The sequence below is a fragment of the Peromyscus eremicus genome, chromosome 7 (genome assembly GCF_949786415.1).
Source record: "Peromyscus eremicus chromosome 7, PerEre_H2_v1, whole genome shotgun sequence".
NCBI classification, from domain to species: domain Eukaryota; kingdom Metazoa; phylum Chordata; class Mammalia; order Rodentia; family Cricetidae; genus Peromyscus; species Peromyscus eremicus.
The window spans coordinates 78,052,186-78,069,929 of NC_081422.1; the positions used below are offsets into that span (position 1 = coordinate 78,052,186).

At 40.8% G+C, this 17,744-nt stretch overlaps 1 protein-coding gene across 2 annotated transcripts in view; it reads left to right on the top strand.

Annotated features, from left to right (window-relative positions):
* The window catches only part of Bckdhb (branched chain keto acid dehydrogenase E1 subunit beta), a 185,707-nt gene that overhangs the window by 58,655 nt on the left and 109,308 nt on the right, over nt 1-17,744 (top strand). For both annotated transcript variants that reach the window (XM_059267042.1, XM_059267041.1), the window contains exons 7-8: nt 10,166-10,263; nt 12,787-12,897. In XM_059267042.1, coding sequence (XP_059123025.1) covers nt 10,166-10,263; nt 12,787-12,897 — 209 coding nt within the window. The remainder of the gene's footprint in view (nt 1-10,165; nt 10,264-12,786; nt 12,898-17,744) is intronic.

A 17,744-nucleotide genomic window follows, 5' to 3' on the forward strand; every position in this document is an offset into this window, starting at 1 on the left:
CTCATGCCCCTGAGTCTCTAGGGGCAACCATTTAATTTTTTTTTGGATCCATTTTAAAAAGTGATGTGTCACTAATGCAGAAAACACTAATGCAGAAAACACTGATTAGTATTTTCTGGAGAAATATGGATACCATGACTGTAACTGCACAAATGATTGACCAGAACTGTGTTGTAAATGTGTAAGAGTCTTAGGCATAACCCAATTTATTATGCTTGGGTTTTGTTTTTATGTGTGTATCAAGGTGGTAGACAGAAAAACTCTGTCTAATTTTCCTCCTTCTTCCCCCTTTCTCTGCTTTCCTTCCTTTGTCTGTGTGTGCCTGTATGAGTCTCTGTGTACCACGTGCCTGCAGAAGCCAGATGAGGAGCTCTTGGAACTAGAGTTACAGGTAGTTAGCAACTGCTTGATGTGTGTGCTTGGATCCACAGCCAGGCCCTCTGCAAGAGCGTTAGAGCTCTTAATCACGGAGCCATCCCTCTAGCCCCTATTTTTTGTTGAAAATAAGAACAGAATTACGCCGGGCAGTGGTGGCGCATGCCTTTAATCCCAGCACTCAGGAGGCAGAGTCAGGCAGATCTCTGTGAGTTCAAGGCCAGCCTGGGCTACAGAGTGAGTTCCAGGACAGGCTCCAAAGCTACACAGAAAAACCCTGTCTCAAAAAACAACAACAAAAAACAAAACAAAACAAAACAAAATGAACAGAATTACTTAAATTAAAATTCTGAAAAGATGCATCAATTTATTGGTGCTTTTTTTCTTACCAATTTACAAACCAGTGATCCATTTTAAATTGGCAGTTAACATAATTTTTTTTGTACCTCAATTCTTGTGTTAAGTCATTTTTCTCTTCCCAGCTCTATTGCTGATGTATAGCGACTGTAATTTAGTGTTTAATTTTTTTCTTTGCCAGTTTCCTTTGTGTGAAGTTCACATATTGCTCCTTGCTGTAGAAAATCCATTTGAAAATAAAATTCAAATTTAAATATTTATTATCTCTTTGAGAATTTCATACATTGAATTTTGACTATATTCGTCCCCTCCCCTAACCTTTTCCTCATCCGTCCACCCCCAATTTTACTTACTCAACCTGTGTCCTCCTTTTTTTTTCCCTAACAAACCATCAAGTCTCATTATTGTTGCCTATACACTGTTAGGTGTGTGGCCACCCACTGGAGCATGGGAGACCTGCTGGGGCCACACCCTTAAAGAAAGCTAACTCTCTCTCCTTCGGCATCTATAAATTGCCAGTAGATCTTCAGCTATGGATGGGACTTCATGCCCATTTCTCCCCTCCATGCTGGGGTTTGGTCTGATTTGAGCTTGCACAGGTTTTGTGTATGCTGTTCCAACCTCACGATGGTTGTTCATATGTGCCACGTATATGCCACTGCCCTATCGTGCAGTGTTTCCTTTTATCTGCCACCTCTGCCTCTTAGTCTTTCAACGCCCCCGAGCTCGTGTGATAGAGATGTACATTTAGGCCTGGGCACTCTGCATTCCCTCATTCTCTGTGTCTTGACTGGTTGTAGCTCTCTGCTTTAATCACCATTGATTGCAAAAAGAAGCTTTTTTGATGAGGTTTGAGAGAGGCACTAATCTATGGGTAGAGTGAGACATCATGAGGAATTGGCTCCGTACTGTGCCGCATTAGCAGAGTAATAGTGGGTTCCCCTCTAGGGTCGATGACTTGTCTAGCCACGAGTTCTTGGCACTGATGACTGTGCCACGCATGGGTTCCATCTTGTTGAACAGGCTTGAAATCGAACTAGAAAGTGGTTGGCTGCTCCTATGCCGTGTGTGCCACCGTTACGCCAGTCTGCGTGTCTTGCCAGACACGTTGTAATTTAGCTCATGGGGTTAACAACTGGATAAGACTGGGTTTTACTTCATTCCTCTAGTAGCGTACATTGCACCTTCCTTTTGAATGCTAGCCAGTAAGGATTAAGCTTCCAGGTCAGTACCTGCTTGAACTTTCCATGTTCTGTGACTCAAATATGTGCTATCTTCAGCCGTAGAGTCTTGCCATCAGTTCTGGAGGGTGACTAAGAGTGGTGGCAACAATCTGTCAAACTTGGGAGTCTATAGGACCCAACTGGCCAACAGCTCTGATAGAAGTAACCCATTCCTGACATTGGGTTTTTATTGGTTAGTGGCTTAGGGTTCCTGTTGCTGCAACAAAACACCATGATCAAAAGGAAGTTGGGGAGGCAAGGGTTTATTTGGCTTACACTTCCACATTGCTGTTTATCACTGAAGGAAGTCAGAACACAGGAACTCAAGCAGGGCTGGAACCCGGAGGCAGAGGCCATGGCGGGGTGCTGCGTATTACTGCCTTGCTTCCACCGGCTTGCCCAACCTGCTCTCTTATAGGACCTAGGACCACTCACCCAGGGATGGCACCGCCCACCATGGGCTGGGCCATCTGTGTTGATCACTAATTGACAGAATGCCTGCAGCTGGATCTCATGGAGGCATTTCCTCAACTGAGGCTCCTTCCTCTCTGATAACTAGCTGGTGTGTCAAGTTGACACACAAAGCCAGCCAGTACAATTAGCTTGTGGTGTTTAGTGGGGAGACTGTTGTCCCAGTAAAGTGTACCTACATTTAAGTTGTTTTTATATATGAAAATGTTTATATTTCAGGAAGCCCCTGCAGTAGTTTTTTTGTGTCTTTTCTAGAAAATCTTTAGTGTCTGTCCTCTCTACTGTTTTCTTCATTTCTGTTTCAAACCCCATTTAATTCTTCCTGTTCCATTATTCACTCTTTCCCCAGTAGATGCTGTGTTCTTCCCTCCCTAGAAAACTCCTCTCCCTATGAACTTTTACTGATTTTTGACATCTATGTGGTACATTTACACAATGGAATATTCAACCGTTAAGAAAAATGAATTTTGCGGGTAAATGGATGGAGCTGGGAACAGCCATTCTATGTGAGGAAACCCTGGCTCAGAACTACAAACCTCACATGTTTTTCTCATTTGTGGATGGTAGCTTTGAATCTTCAGATATGTTTGTGTCTCATTTGGAATACCCAAAGAAACTCAAATGTTTTAAAGAAGAAGGAACAATTGTCAGTACAATTGATTTGCTAGCACGTTTGCTAACCTAGTGATGTAACACACTGGTGATTGCATGGAAAAAATTACTCCAAGAGTAACTGAGGAGATTAAACAGGCTATCGACACGGTCAAAGTTTACTGCACTCTGTCTTATGAAGTATCAGTCCTGTGAAAGCTCTTCTTTGTCATGTTAAACAAGACCGGAAAATTTAATGAGGCTTACTGCAAGTCTTGCAAAGAGCAGATAGGTTCTCTGTTACATCACTACTGCCTTTGCTGTGCATGCTTGCAGTCATCTTGAGAAGCTCTCTAAGTTGCCTGATGCAGAAAAACTGTAGATATGGAATTTTTTTCTGTTAAATGATTATTAAAAATTATTTCAGGAGCTCTCTCTCTCTCTCTCTCTCTCTCTCTCTCTCTCTCTGTGTGTGTGTGTGTGTGTGTGTGTGTGTGTGTGTGTGACTCAGTTAAAGTGTTGTAACCAGGAGGAACTGAGTTGTATCACCAGAACCTATATAAAAATGCTGGGTATGGTGATGCGTGCTTGTTATTTCAACCCTGGGGTGGAAGAGACAGGAGGAGCTCTGGGGCCCACTGGCCAGTTAAGTATAATTGGTGAACTTCAGAGTAATGAGAGACCCTGACTCAAAAGAGATATGTTGTGTTTCTGAAGGTGACACCTGAGGTTGTTCTCTGGCTTCCACATACATGTTCACACATGTACATGTATCCACATTACACACATGAACACACACACACACACACACACACACAGACATACACACACACACAAGTGATATCAGGTGCATTTAAATTGGAAAAGGTGTAGACTTTAGTTCCAAAGTAATATTGCCATTGAATTAGAAACAATAGGTTTTCATGACATTTCAATGGTAAGAAAACATGGCCTTCTGAAATAATGGCATTATATAAAGACGCAACCTTAAATTCATTATCTTATATATAAAAATATCTGCATGAGAAGTCTTCTGGTCACATGTTAGATATTTTCTGATTCTTGGAGTGTCTGTTCCAATGGCTTTTGTTTAATGGCCAGGATTCAAGGGAATCACTATCTGGCATGCAGGAAGAGCATGAGACACACTTCCAACAAAACCACACCTCTTAATAATACCACTCCCTATGGGCCTATGGGGGCCATCTTTATTCAAACCACCACATTCCACTCCCTGGCCCCCATAGGTTTGTAGCTATTTCATAATGCCAAATGCATTTAGTCTAACTTCGAAAGTCCCCATAGTCTGTAATAGTCTCAAACTTGTTTAAGAGTCCAAAGTTCAAAGTCTCTTCTGAGACTCAAGCAATCCCTTAACTGTTATTCCTTATAAAACCAAAATGAAAAAGCAGGCCACATACAAATATTCTTCTCCTCTGAAACCTCTTGAGCCAGGTCCCCACAGTTCAAATCACCCTTAGCACCACTGTCTTCCATGCTCCTACTAGTATGACTCATTAAGCCCCACTTAAAGGGGTCAACTGCTTTTCTAATCCAAAGACCCAAAGGCTACATTCCTCCAAACAAAAGCATGGTCAGGTCTATCATAGGAATACCCCAGTCCCTGGTACCAACTTCTGTCTTAGTTAGGATTTTATTGCTGTGAAGAGAGACCATGACCATGGCAACTCTTATAAATGAAAACATTTACTTGGGGCTGGTTTACAGTTCAGAGGTGTAGTCCAGTTTCATCATGGTGAGAAGCATGGTGGCATGTAGGCAGACGTGGAGCTAGAGAAGGAGCTGAGAGTTCTACATCTTGCCCTGAAGGCAGCAGGAAGAGAATGAGACACAATTCCTCCAGTAAAGTCACACCTACCCCAACAAGGCCATATCTCCTAATAATGCCACTTCCTATGGTCCTCTGGGGGCCATTTTTATTCAAACCATAACATCCCTCATCTAAAATACCATAAGTCTGTTTTCTTAGATGTCTGTATAAGCACATACTTGGTTGCACACCTCCATGTCTTTTGTTTCCTCACAGAATCCTTCTTTATTGTCTCTCATGTCAAGCATCTCTGTCTCCAAGATGTCCCTCAGTTCTGCCATATTTGGTGAGACCTCTTTGATTTCTATAAGCAGGCTGTTTCCTTCTAGATTTCCAGAGTGGCTGGTGATGTGTTGTCAATATCATGTTTTTATTTCTTGGCTAATACTATCTTTCATCTTTATAGCTCCCAGAGAGGTTGTGTTTCTCCGTAGCATGAGTGGCTTCCTTATTTTTAATTTTTAAATTTTTTTTTTGTTTTTTTGGTCCAACATTTTACTTGAGGCCTTGGATATACTGGGTGCTTGGTCATTGTTAACTGACTGCATTATGCATAGTGTGTATATTTTTGCATTTTCTTTCTTGCAAAGCTCTGTTTAAGATGGTTTATTAGAAAGAAAACAGGGAGAAAAAGCATTGGTATGGAAAATGAAATGAGCTATTTGGAAATAAAATAAACGTATTCATGCCATGAATCTGTAAATAAACATGTGCGGTGCATGCAAATGTTTTCTCATGTGCAAGCAAGTGTGGAGGTGAGAAGTTTACAGCATACTTTTATGAAACCTGCCCTGCCTAATGATATTTTGTGTTCTGTGTTTGCCTTTATAATAACTTCTTACTTTCTCAGTTGTACAGTCATCACGATGTATCTGGTACCGATCTCTCTGTGCAATGTTCATTTGGGTGTGAATGTAATCAGCATGAAGGAGAGGGGCGTGGATTTAGTTGCTTTCCATGCTCTGAGCATATGTGGTGCCCTTTAGCTCCTGATGCCAGAGTTCAGCTCCTGTTGCTTGACCCTTTCAGAAAGCACGTAGCTACAGGGTAGGAACACATGCTTGCTTATTTGAAATGCCCTTCTCCTGGAATATGTTATCATTTAAATGACTGTAACTACAAAGTACCTGTCATTTTCACTGACTCTTCTGGCTTGGCTCGTTGATAAGTGAACATATTCAAGTTGCACTCCTACTTTCACATGCTTAAGATTAAACTGATGCAGATCTGAAAAGAACTTTGAAGAGACCTGCTGCATTCAGCAGGGCTCCAGGGCCTGACAGGACTGGGGTGGTGAGGTAATGAAGTAATAGTGTCTCTTACACATAGACACAACATACAGAAAAGCTGGGGATTGGGAGGTCTGAGCTCTTGGATGGAGAAACTGCAGCACCCTGAAGCTCAGTGTGTTTGTTATATACAGTGGAACAGGGAGGTGGGGTTATTACATGTGGATAAACAGAGAGGCGGGTCTATTATGCACAGCTGAATAGGGAGGCAAGTTTAGCTAATCTCAATAGGATTAGTCTGTATAGGGGAGTAATTTTCAGGCTAGAAACACCAGGAGGAGATGTAGAAAGTATAAAGCCAGTAGAAATTTTCTGTACACACATCAGCATTCACACTTGGAGCAGAGGAAGTCTTTGCCATCCCTCCGAGCCTTACCTGGGGAAGGCTTTGGCACTCATGTGGCTGAGATATTGGTCCTTGACATTCACTCAGGATTTCACTTTCTCCCTGCAGAAGGTTGACTGCCCTAGTTCGGTCTTAATATGCCTTTCCCTGAATAAAATTTTCTGTATGATGGAGAGAGAGAGAGAATGGAGGAAAGAGAGAGACAGAGACAGAGACAGACAGGCAGAGACAGAGAGAGAGACAGAGACAAACAGAGAATATAAAGCATTGTTTGCCATGCTGGTCCTTAATTACTAAAATAATGAGGACTTATTGTTCTTTGTAATTTTTTTAAGACAACAAGGCAGTCATTGCTGGCAACTTTTCAATGAAGATGTGCCAAGATTCCAACTCATTCATGTAAGTGTGCCAGCCTCAGAGTCCTTATTCCAGGGATTTGCTCTTCACCAGCTGACAACTGATTTACAAGGCAGGAAGACAGGGTTCTTGCATGTTGGCCACTGACTCACAAGCAGAATGGAATGTGTGCTAGCTCCATGCCTTTTCTGCTGACCCGTGAGCTTGTTGCTAGAGCATGAGGTAGCGGCAAAGGGCCAGGGTGCTGTCTCTGGCTGGGCGTCCTCAGTGTGGTCTTGACTTTCATGATGGTAACTGCCTAGTAAGCAGGATATAGTACCCTCGTCAAGTATGTCTCTGTGTCTGCCTATTTCTCTGTCTGTCTGTTCATTTTTCCATCTGTCTGTCTGTTCATCTGTCTATCCATTTGTCCATCCATCCAGTATGGGGTTAGTGAATAAACTAGAGTTAATCTCTGAATGGGTTGTGTGCAGTCTCAGCTGGTATCACCTTCTGTAAAAGAACAGATAATACGTATTTTTAGGTTTAAGGTCACTTTGTCTCTATTGCAGCTACTTAGCTCTGCTGTAGGGTAAAAACAGCCATGTTCAATACATAAATAATTGACATGGCTGTGAGCTAGCTCAAAGACATGCTCTTTAAAAATAAATTGTAAACTATAGTGTGCCAATCTCTAAAAGTATTTGATGTGATATAGTTTGATACATAATAACTTTTAAAAATACCCTAATGCTTATAAGTTTTCTGCTATTGTTTTATGTCTTGGGTTTGTTAGCTTAATAATCATCTGCTTTGAGATTTATCTATGAAAGAAGTTTTCATAGGTTTTTACCATTTTGTTATTTATTTAGATATATTAATTATTTAAAGACTATGTGACTTTCTTAGGTACTGGTTGCTGATATGTGATTGGAGTGGAAATAGCACAAATATATACACAAGGCACGACAATCCTCAGTACTACATCAATGGTATTAGTGTTGAAGCCCATTTGGGTTTCCTAGTAGCTTTATCCAGCAGGTCTGCATAAAGAGGATGATTAGACCGCAGGCCTGAGTACCAGGCACTTGGAAGGGTCTACACTTGGCTATATCTCGTAAGGGGGTGGTCTTTGCTCCTCCCCTTGGCATTGTCATAAAAAGCCCTTTGGAATAAAGTTCTGGGCTGGTGGGTTTGGACCCAGGCCTTCCCGAGGCTATCCTGTGTTTTCTGTCTTTCCTCTCATCGTCTAGGTATCTCTTTATAGCTAATATTTCTCACTTCTCCCTACTCAAGAGTACCCTGGGTCGTAAAAGTAGCAGCTGGTCCACCACATATTAGCACTATTCAGTTTAACATTTTTTTAAACTAATAAATATGGCTTGAAAACTATATTGACTGGAAAATATGGTCAAGATGCATTGCTAAGAAATAATAGAATGTTGATGCAGTTTTCTTTTTTGGTAGTGTGTACAGTGTAATTCTATTTGTGAAAGTAGAAAGGCAAGGCGTTTGCGTGTGTGTGTGTGTGTGTGTGTGTGTGTGTGTGTGTGTATGTACTTGCATACTGCTAATATCAGAAAAGATCCTAAGTCAGAGTTCTGAGTTTCCAAACAGATGATGTCAACTCACATAATATAAGTAGAAAATAATCCTAATGAAGGATTTTTGAGTAGCCCTTTGTTCTTTGAAGTGGTTGGTAACCATGCTGAAAGGCTGTGTGTCTAGTAGCCATTCTTAACATAGTGGTTTCTGCAAAGGTGCATTAGTAGTCCTGCTTGTGCGCTGCACTGCAGTAACTTGATTGATATCACTGAATCTATAGGACGGACTTTAGAATTATTCTCAACACTTGCTTTTCTTTCATTTCTTCAGCATCCAAATTAGAATCTGCAGATCAGCAGAGAGGTTTGGGATATAGCTGCAAGGGAAGCTGGGGGTGGGGGCGGGGGTAGCTTGTGTAAGTCAAGAACCTGTTTCATAAGAAGGGGAAGAGAATCAAATGTGGAAAGTGGATCTAGAAAAAAAATGGGTGCTGTGTATTGATGGCTTCTGGGCAATGCTGTTTTAGAGATTGGGAAACAGAGGCAAGGTTGTATTTCATTTTCTCCTTTTTGCTCTTTGAATGCAAAGCAGAAGTACACAGATCAGTTTAATGTAAGTAGGGGGTGGGGTGAGAAAAAAAGAAGCCGCAGTTTTTCCTAGCACTCCTACCACACTGCTGCTCTCACAGAAGAACCTCAGAGCTTCTAAGCTGGGCAGATCTGTCAAATGCTTAACTTAATTTCATTTAAAAATTCACCTGACAATTTCTTGTGCTTGATTACATAGGAAAATCATAGAATTGTTTCCCCTGGGATACCAGTGGATTAGTCTTTTCTCTTTGGCCTGGTGAAACTGATTTGATTAATCTTTGTGAGGTCTGTAGGGTGTTGGTTGCTTAAGGGTAATATTGTTCATCGATGCACAGTACAAAAATGAAACACAACAAGTTTAATCCTGCTATGCATTTCCCCCCACTATGTTTCAAATGCTCATAGATTTCTTGCTTGAAAGAAAACTGGTTTGAGAACTTAAGGCGCTCATATAGGGTTTTGGCAGATTTGTTAATAATTTTTAAGATTCTTTTAAAATTAACTTTTAAATTATCCATGCATGTAAGATACAGCATATGGTGGGAGGGCAGAGGACAACATTATCCAGGTGCTTTTCTTCTTCCGTCTTTATGTGGGCTATGGGAATTGAACTCAGGTCACTGGGCTTGTGCTGCAACAACTTTCACATGCTGAATCATTTCACTGGACCCACATTTATAAGAATTTAAAAAATATCAGTTTTAAATTTATGCAAAAAGTACAAAATATAGAGAATCCCATCCCCCACAGTCCTTTTCCTTTGCCATCATCTCACCGTTGTAGGCTAGGTTCTTGTACTTAGACACCTTTAATCCCAGCACTCAGGAGGCAGAGGCAGGCGGATCTCTGTGAGTTTGAAGCCAGCTTGGTCTACAGAGTGAGTTCCAGGATAACCAGGACTGTTAGACAGAGAAACCGTGTCTTGAAAAAAACAAAAACAAAAACAACAAAAAAGATTTACTCAATTTCTATCATTAGATATATTCAGTTTCTCACCTCAGTCTTTCATGTTTCAGGGTAGATAATGTATTTCATATATTGCTTATATTTATCTATGTAGTGATGTCATGGAGCTATATAATAAAATTTATATTGTACGTGAAGCTTTCAACAATGAAATCCTGTCACAGATTCTTATAGTGTTTAAGACACAAGTGTCATGTGAGAGACATTAATTAACTTTTTTTTCCCCTCTCTCATTATATGTTTAGTGGAACAGGTTCCAGTAGAACCCTACAAGATCCCCCTGTCTCAGGCTGAAGTCATCCAGGAGGGGAGTGATGTGACTCTGGTTGCCTGGGGCACTCAGGTCAGTAATCGCAACCACCTGCTGAGCCCACACCCACACTGTGCTGGGAAGGTTTTTGTAATTCTGGTGTGTTCTTTATGCCTCTCAGATGAAATCTCTTGGTGCTGATGATGTTCATCCTCACCTCCAACTTTATTAACGTGTCAGTGACAGATAAGAATGATTCAAGGTGGACTGTACTGTCCATGTGTGTGTACTGTCAAATGGTGACCTCCAATCAAGTTAATCAATAGTTTGTTACTGCAGTATGTGCATGTGTGTGTGTATGATCTACTCTGAGCAAATTTAAAGTAAATGATCCAACTTTTTTTTTTAAAGCAGGGCTTCATTTATGTTTATTTTTGATTAATTTTCTGCATTGACGGTTTCATATATGTATGTAATGCTTTCTGATTAAGCTCATTCCCTAACCCTCTTTCATCTCGCTTTTATTCTTGTTGCTGCCCCCTTCTTTATGCCCCTGAGTCTCATTCCTTGATTTATGACTTTTGGTTTTATGACCCATTTAATTTAACCACAGTGAGCAGGGGATTGGAACTATCCATTGGAGCCTGGTGGGGTCACCAGTCAGAAGGCAGAGCTCTCCTCCCCATAAATCTATCAGTAGACAATAGTTCCACAGTGGGATGTGGGGTCCCCTGAACTCTTCCTCCATTCATGACTGGCCATTGATAGGCCCGTTTTTGTGGAGACCAAGTGCAGCCATCCACAGCTGTTCTAAGTTCATGATTTCAATGGGGGTGTGTAAGGCAAATTGCTAAATGGTCTTATTAATAAAAAACCTGGAGCCAGATATTGGGGTAAAAACCAAGAGATCAGAGGAATAGGACAAGCCACAGCCAACCTCACCTTACCAACTCCTTAGCCTCCAAAGAGAGACCTACTTCCTGTATACCCGTGCCTATATGCCTTTATGTTCTGCCATCTCACTTCCTCTCTTCGCCCAGCTACAATACTTCCTGTCTGTCTGTACAGACCTCCAGACCTCTATGGTTAGTGCTGGGATTAAAGGCATGTGTCACCACGTCTGACTCAGTTCCCAATGTGGCTTTGAACTCACAGAGATCTGGATGGATCTCTGCCTTCTGAGTGATAGGATTAAAGGCACATGCTACCATTGCCTGACTTCTATGTTTAATATAGTGGCTGGCTTTTCCCTCTGATCCTCAGATAAGCTTTATTAGGGTGCACAATGTATTGGGGGACACACTATATCACCACAGAGGTGTCTTGCCTGGAAGGTGGTATTTTTACAGCCCTTCTCTCCATCTTGCAGCTCTTTCTATCCCCTCTTCCACATTGTCCCTGAGCCTTAGAGAGGGTGGAATGTCTTACCAAGGGCTGAGCACCCATCTCTCACTTATCCTCTGTACCTTGAGTAGTCATGACTATCTTTAAGCAGAGTCTTAATGTTGCTCGAGTCAGGCCTTGAACTTGCTATGGAGCTGATGATGATATTGAACTTCTGATCCTCCTGCCTGTACCTCCCAGTTTCTGGGATTGCCATCGTGCCCAGTTCATAAACAGCACAATTTTATTAGCTTAGTCACTATGCTGCACATTCATTCCTCGGACTTTACTCATTTTGTGACTGGAAGTTTGTAGTAATGCTTTCTGGGTGGAGGTGAGGTGGCTGTTCAGTCATAGTGTGATATTAAATGGGTGTCCACAGCTGTGTTTATTAAGAACATCTCTGCAACTTGTATTGCATATCCATATTACATGCTGCATTGGTATCTTTCTCATCCGGTCTTGTGCTCCCTCTTACGAGGGCTTTGCTGGGTATGTGGAGCATCTCTCCTATGACCCAGTGACAGAATTATGTATCTTTCTCTTTCCTAGTGATAGTTTCATCTGATTTGCCCCAGCTGGAACATCAAGGCTTGGTGTCATAATTCTCTACTTCCAAACCAACTTTCTCTCTTTCTTTTTTGAACTAGTTGTCAGCCATCATGTATGATACTGAGGATTGAACCCAGGTCTTCTGAAAGAGCAGCAAGTTCTCTTAACCACTGAGCCCTCTCTCCAGTTCCTGTTCCAGTTATTAAACCTAGTACTTATCTCTTACTTGGTGGAGATACTGGCTACTTTGTCTATGCAACCTTCTTGTCTTTAGTTTTTGGAATATGTTGACTTTTTTTCCTTTTCAGTTTCTTTAGCTATTTGTTTATTTTTAGAACTCTTATTATGCCATTTTTTTCCCCTTTAAATGTCTGGTGGTCTGTGGGTTTTCTCTCTCTATATGCTCCCTAGCCTTTGCCTCTGACTTTATTTGCCTTTTGAGCTTTTGAAATGAATATTTCTCCCCTTTTACTAGCATTTCTTTCTAACTGATTTGTAGATATTTTCCTTGGCTGTTTCTGTGACACGAGGATCAACATACCCAAAACACATTTCTGAATTTTCCCGGCAGATCATTTCTCCAGCTGCAGAGAGTATCACTATGAACGATGCTGACATCCAACTAGACTTTCAGGTCTGAGCTCTTTTAGTTATTCTCTGTGTATTTCCCCTCATTTTCAGGTTCATGTCATCCGGGAGGTGGCTTCCATGGCACAAGAAAAGCTTGGAGTGTCTTGTGAAATCATCGATCTGCGGACGATCGCGCCTTGGGATGTGGATACAGTTTGCAAGGTACAAGTCTGTAACTGATGCACTGTCATTAGGGCCTTATGTGAATTTTTTCGAATGTTTACAAAGAACCATTTTGAATTTGTGAGTGGCGTGAGCGTTTTCACCTGGCTTCCGACTTTTGACTTGTGATGTGAGTGGACTAGGTGCTGTGTAATGAATGAGCTTGGTGTTCAAACAACCAGATACCGTTAGACTGTCTTTATCCTCCTGTGGTTTTCTCTGTTTACAATATCTCAAGATTGTTCTTGTAGGCAACTCAGATTGAATCTTTGCGAAACAGAATGTGCAAAGAGGGAGTGTCAGGACCATTGGAGTCCCTGTGCAGCTAACTTTTCATGGGCTAGGTTTAGCAAGCTGGGTTTGATGTAGTAAGGTAAATAGTTTGGCTCCATTTTGAAATTCTTTTCTCTATAATTAATCACATTATTATTTAGGAAATAGCTCTAGTTATATCCCCTTGATCCCAGGGACCATAGATTGAATATTACATTGTGTGTTTATGGCTACTCTGAATTATGGTTTCTGTCCTGTATGTCTATAGATTAGGTTGCTGGTGCCCTTATTACTGTTCATTGACATAGTTGTCTTTGAAGAATAGAGCTGAGTTCTCACTTGTTTACAACTGGTATCCTCCACATTGATGTCTGTGTGGTTTATAGTGCATCGGTTCTCACACGAGTGCCCAAGGGAGTTCAGATCTTCTGTTTTGTGATGATCTTATCTAACAAAGTTAACAGTTACAGATATTTGTCCTTTTTCTGTATTTGCTGCTGTAGCAAATAAATCCTGTGACTTAGAATATTTCATATTTACTATTTTTAAAATTTAAGAATATTGTTATTAGTTCTTTGAGAATTTCATATAATGTGTTTTGATCATACTCACCCCCAAACTCTTCCCACATGCTCTCCTTTTCTGTATCCACCCAACATTGTGTCCTTTTTTAAGATTTGAGATTATAATATAATTACATCATTTCTTCTATCCCTTTCTTTCCTCCAAATCATTCCACATAGCCCTCCTTGCTCTCTTTCAAACTCTTTTTTCTTTAATTATTGTTACATACTAATATGTACATAACTATATAGTCCTACATATATAAACACAACCTCCTCAGTCTGTATAATGTTACTTGTATGTATGTTTCCATTGGATTACTCTTCTATGGAGAAGACTATTTCTCCTGTTCTTTGTATTCCTTAATTGCCTGTAGTTCTTGGTCCTGAGTTGAAGCCTCGGGCTTTCCTCCATTCTCATTAGCATGTCTATTGTTGTTGTTCAGCTCACATTTGGTCTGTCATGTTGGTGAGACTTTATAGGTGTAGCTACTGACATTATTGGGAGATACAATCTTACAGTAAACTCCTTGTTCTTCTGGCTCTTACAGTCTTTCTTCTCCCCCTTCCACAATGGTCCCTGAATCTCAGGTGTGGGAGTTGTTTTATAGCTGTCTGTTGGGACTCAGCTTCACAACTCTGCATTTTGATTGGTTGTGGTTTTCTGTAATGGTCTCTGTTAGGATTTAGTGGCAGAGTACCTTGGCAAGTTGGGGCCAAGGTATGCTGCAAAGAGATCACACCGGGCAACAGATCTCATGTAAGAGGTTTATTTTGGGGGAGGGGAGAGTAAAAGACTGGCTTGGATTGGGGATATGAGAGAGAGAGAGAGAGAGAGAGAGAGAGAGAGAGAGAGAGAGAGAGAGCGAGAGCGCAAGCCAGAGATAGACAGACAGAGACTGAAAGACAGAGAATGAACAAGAGAATGATCTGGGATGGCAGGGACCTTCTTAAGAGTTGGCGACTAGTGATGATGTAGCTGCTGAGTGGTTGAGTCCCTGAGGGCAGCCTGTTAAGAGCATCTGATTTCTAACAGTCTCCATCTATTGCAAAGAGAAATTTCCTTTATGAGGGGTAGGGTTACATTTTTCTCTATGTGTAAGGACAAATATTTAGAATGTAGTTAGGGATTATGCTGGTTTTGTAAAGCGTGGCTGTAGATTCTCCTCCAAGATCCATGACTTCACTAGCCCTGGATAGCTGGCCAGGTTTACAGTACCAGGCATGGTTTCCTTCTTGTTGAGTGGGTCTTTAGTCCAGTTAGAAGAGCTGTTGGTTCTGCCAAGGTATGTGAGTCCGTGCTGCACCCTCAGGGCTATCATTCCACGCTGGTTGTTGTGGTGCACAGGCATCATAGCTGGGTCAACTGTTGGTTGCTTCTCTTCTTTGGAAGATTGCGTGGTGCCTCCCGGGGCCATGGAAGCTGGTCCTCAGGGAGGAGACATTTGGGTCAGTTTTAGCTCAGGGGCTATCTTTGTTTCTGATGTGCATGCTATCTTCAGCAATAGGAACTTACCTTCCCCCTTTGGTGAGCAAGCAAGCGCAATAGTAATGCTTTGGGAGTCTCTTGGACAACCCTGACCAATGACGCAGAAGAGGGATTCTTATGTCTGCAATTGGACTTCCTTTCCTTAAATGATTTTTGGCTCATGGAGGAAGTATTGTCAGCACAGATGAGAAAATTTCATTTAAACAATATGTATATTTGTACACAGACTTATATGTATTATAGGTTTTTATTGATTTTTTTTTTTAGGTTGTTAATTCCTTATGACTTTCTGGCTCCATTTTTGTTATAAAGAGCTCACAGTAAATCCAGCTGGGTCCAGGTCTTTCTTTATATATGGATAGCAAAGCCATGTGGGCTTAGGGCTTTCTTTATGTATAGTTACTGGAAATGAACTCAGTTTCTTACACAGATAATGACAATTAAGGTTTTCTAATTCTTTATTTGTTAATTTTCAACAATTTTGTATTTTTCTAGGAATTTTGTCCAGAATTTATTCATGAAACTGTTAGGATTATTTAGTCTGTTTATATTTATTTAATTGCTTCTATGTGAGTTTACATTTGTCTTCTACTGTCTGTTTTTCACTGACCCCAGCTGTGTTTTGTACATATTTTCATCTGTTCTTTTGCATTGACCAGCTATTTGTAATTTACAGTTTTTACTGGCTTGATGATCTGCAGTCTTTTACTATTATTTCACTCATTGCACTAGAGATTATAACATACACCCCGATTATCGTCACAAGCATGATATACTTCATTTATAATCTCAAAACTGCACAGTTGAGTTGTTGCCATAAATTAAAACTTTTCCTTAATCCTGTTATTGAGTTTATTTGATATACTTCAGTGCTGTGATTCCCTGGGCAACCTCCAAAACACTGCTGTGCACCCAGAGGACACACACTCCTACATACACATATACCCACACATACTCCTACATACATATATACCCCACCCACTTCTACATATGCATATACCCACATATACTCAGACACACACACTAACCCACTATATACATTCTTTAACACACACATACACTCAGACAAATACATACACATTCAGTCACACATTTGCATGTATATATTAATAGACATAGTCATAGATACAGTCACTGTCTTAGTTAAGGTTTTTATTGCTGTGAAGAGACACCATGACCAGGGCAACTCTTATAAAGGAAAACATTTAATGAGAGTGGCTTACATTTTCAGAGGTAAACCTCTTAGTTCATTTTCATCATGGTGGGAAATGGTGGTGTGCAGGCAGACATGGTGCTGGAGAAGGAGCTGAGAGTCCTACATCTTGAACTACAGGCAGTAGTAAATGGTTTGAGTGTCATACTGAGTGAAGCTTGAGCAAAGGAGACCTCAAAGCCTGCCCACACAGTGACATACTTCCTCCAGAAGGCCATATCTACTCCAACAAAGTCATACCTCCCTATGAGCTTATGGGGGCCAATTACACTCAAACTACTACACACATACACACAAATATAGTTACACAATATATATACTAAAAAACATACACATATACACTCAGACATAAATATACACATATATGGTCTTATGTACACATACACTCAGATATATATGCTAACACACATAAGAACATTCATTTATACAAACACAACACACAGTTACTCACATACATAAACACAATCATACGTACATACTCAGACATATACGTATACACTCATTTACACACACATTTTCTTAACATTCACTCACACATTCACACTCAGACACACACTCACACATACTTATACACACACATAGATACTCACACACTTCCTCTCTCTCTCTCTCTCTCTCTCTCTCTCTCTCTCTCTCTCTCTCTCACACACACACACACACACACACACACACACACACACACACACATACACACATAGGCCTTATAAACAATAGGCCAGGGCTAAGAAAAAAATAGAAATCCTCAACTCTCCCAGAGTCACTTTCCTGTGCAAGGTGCTGAGGCATGCGTTACATACGTCACTTTTACTTTTAATGACATTTCCTGATTGAACACTCCAAAAGATGCATGCTTAACACATAATGAATAAAGCTGAGGAATCCAATTTTGTCTTCTGATAAAACACCGCTACTAAAAATATGACTACATTTTGGTAACTGTAGAATTCATAAAGATGAGGAAAATCTTAACTTGAATTAAGCAAAAAACAAAAAACAAAAAACAAAACCCCCAAAGCTGTTATTTTTAGTATTTTTAGTTCTAGGGTCTTCCCCTTTCAGATGATCTCTAGGGGCTGGAGTGACTGCCTCAGGGGGTAAGAGCACTTGCTCTTCTTACAGAGGACCTGAGTTTGGTTTCCAGCATCCACATGGTGGCTCAAAACTGCCTCTCACTCCAATTACAGAGAATTGTCTTCCGGCCTCTGTGGGTATTAGGCACACATACATACATGCAGAACACTCACGAAATAAAAATAAATCATCTCTAATTCCTAGGAGAAAAGGCTAAGTATGAAAAACTTTCCCTTTT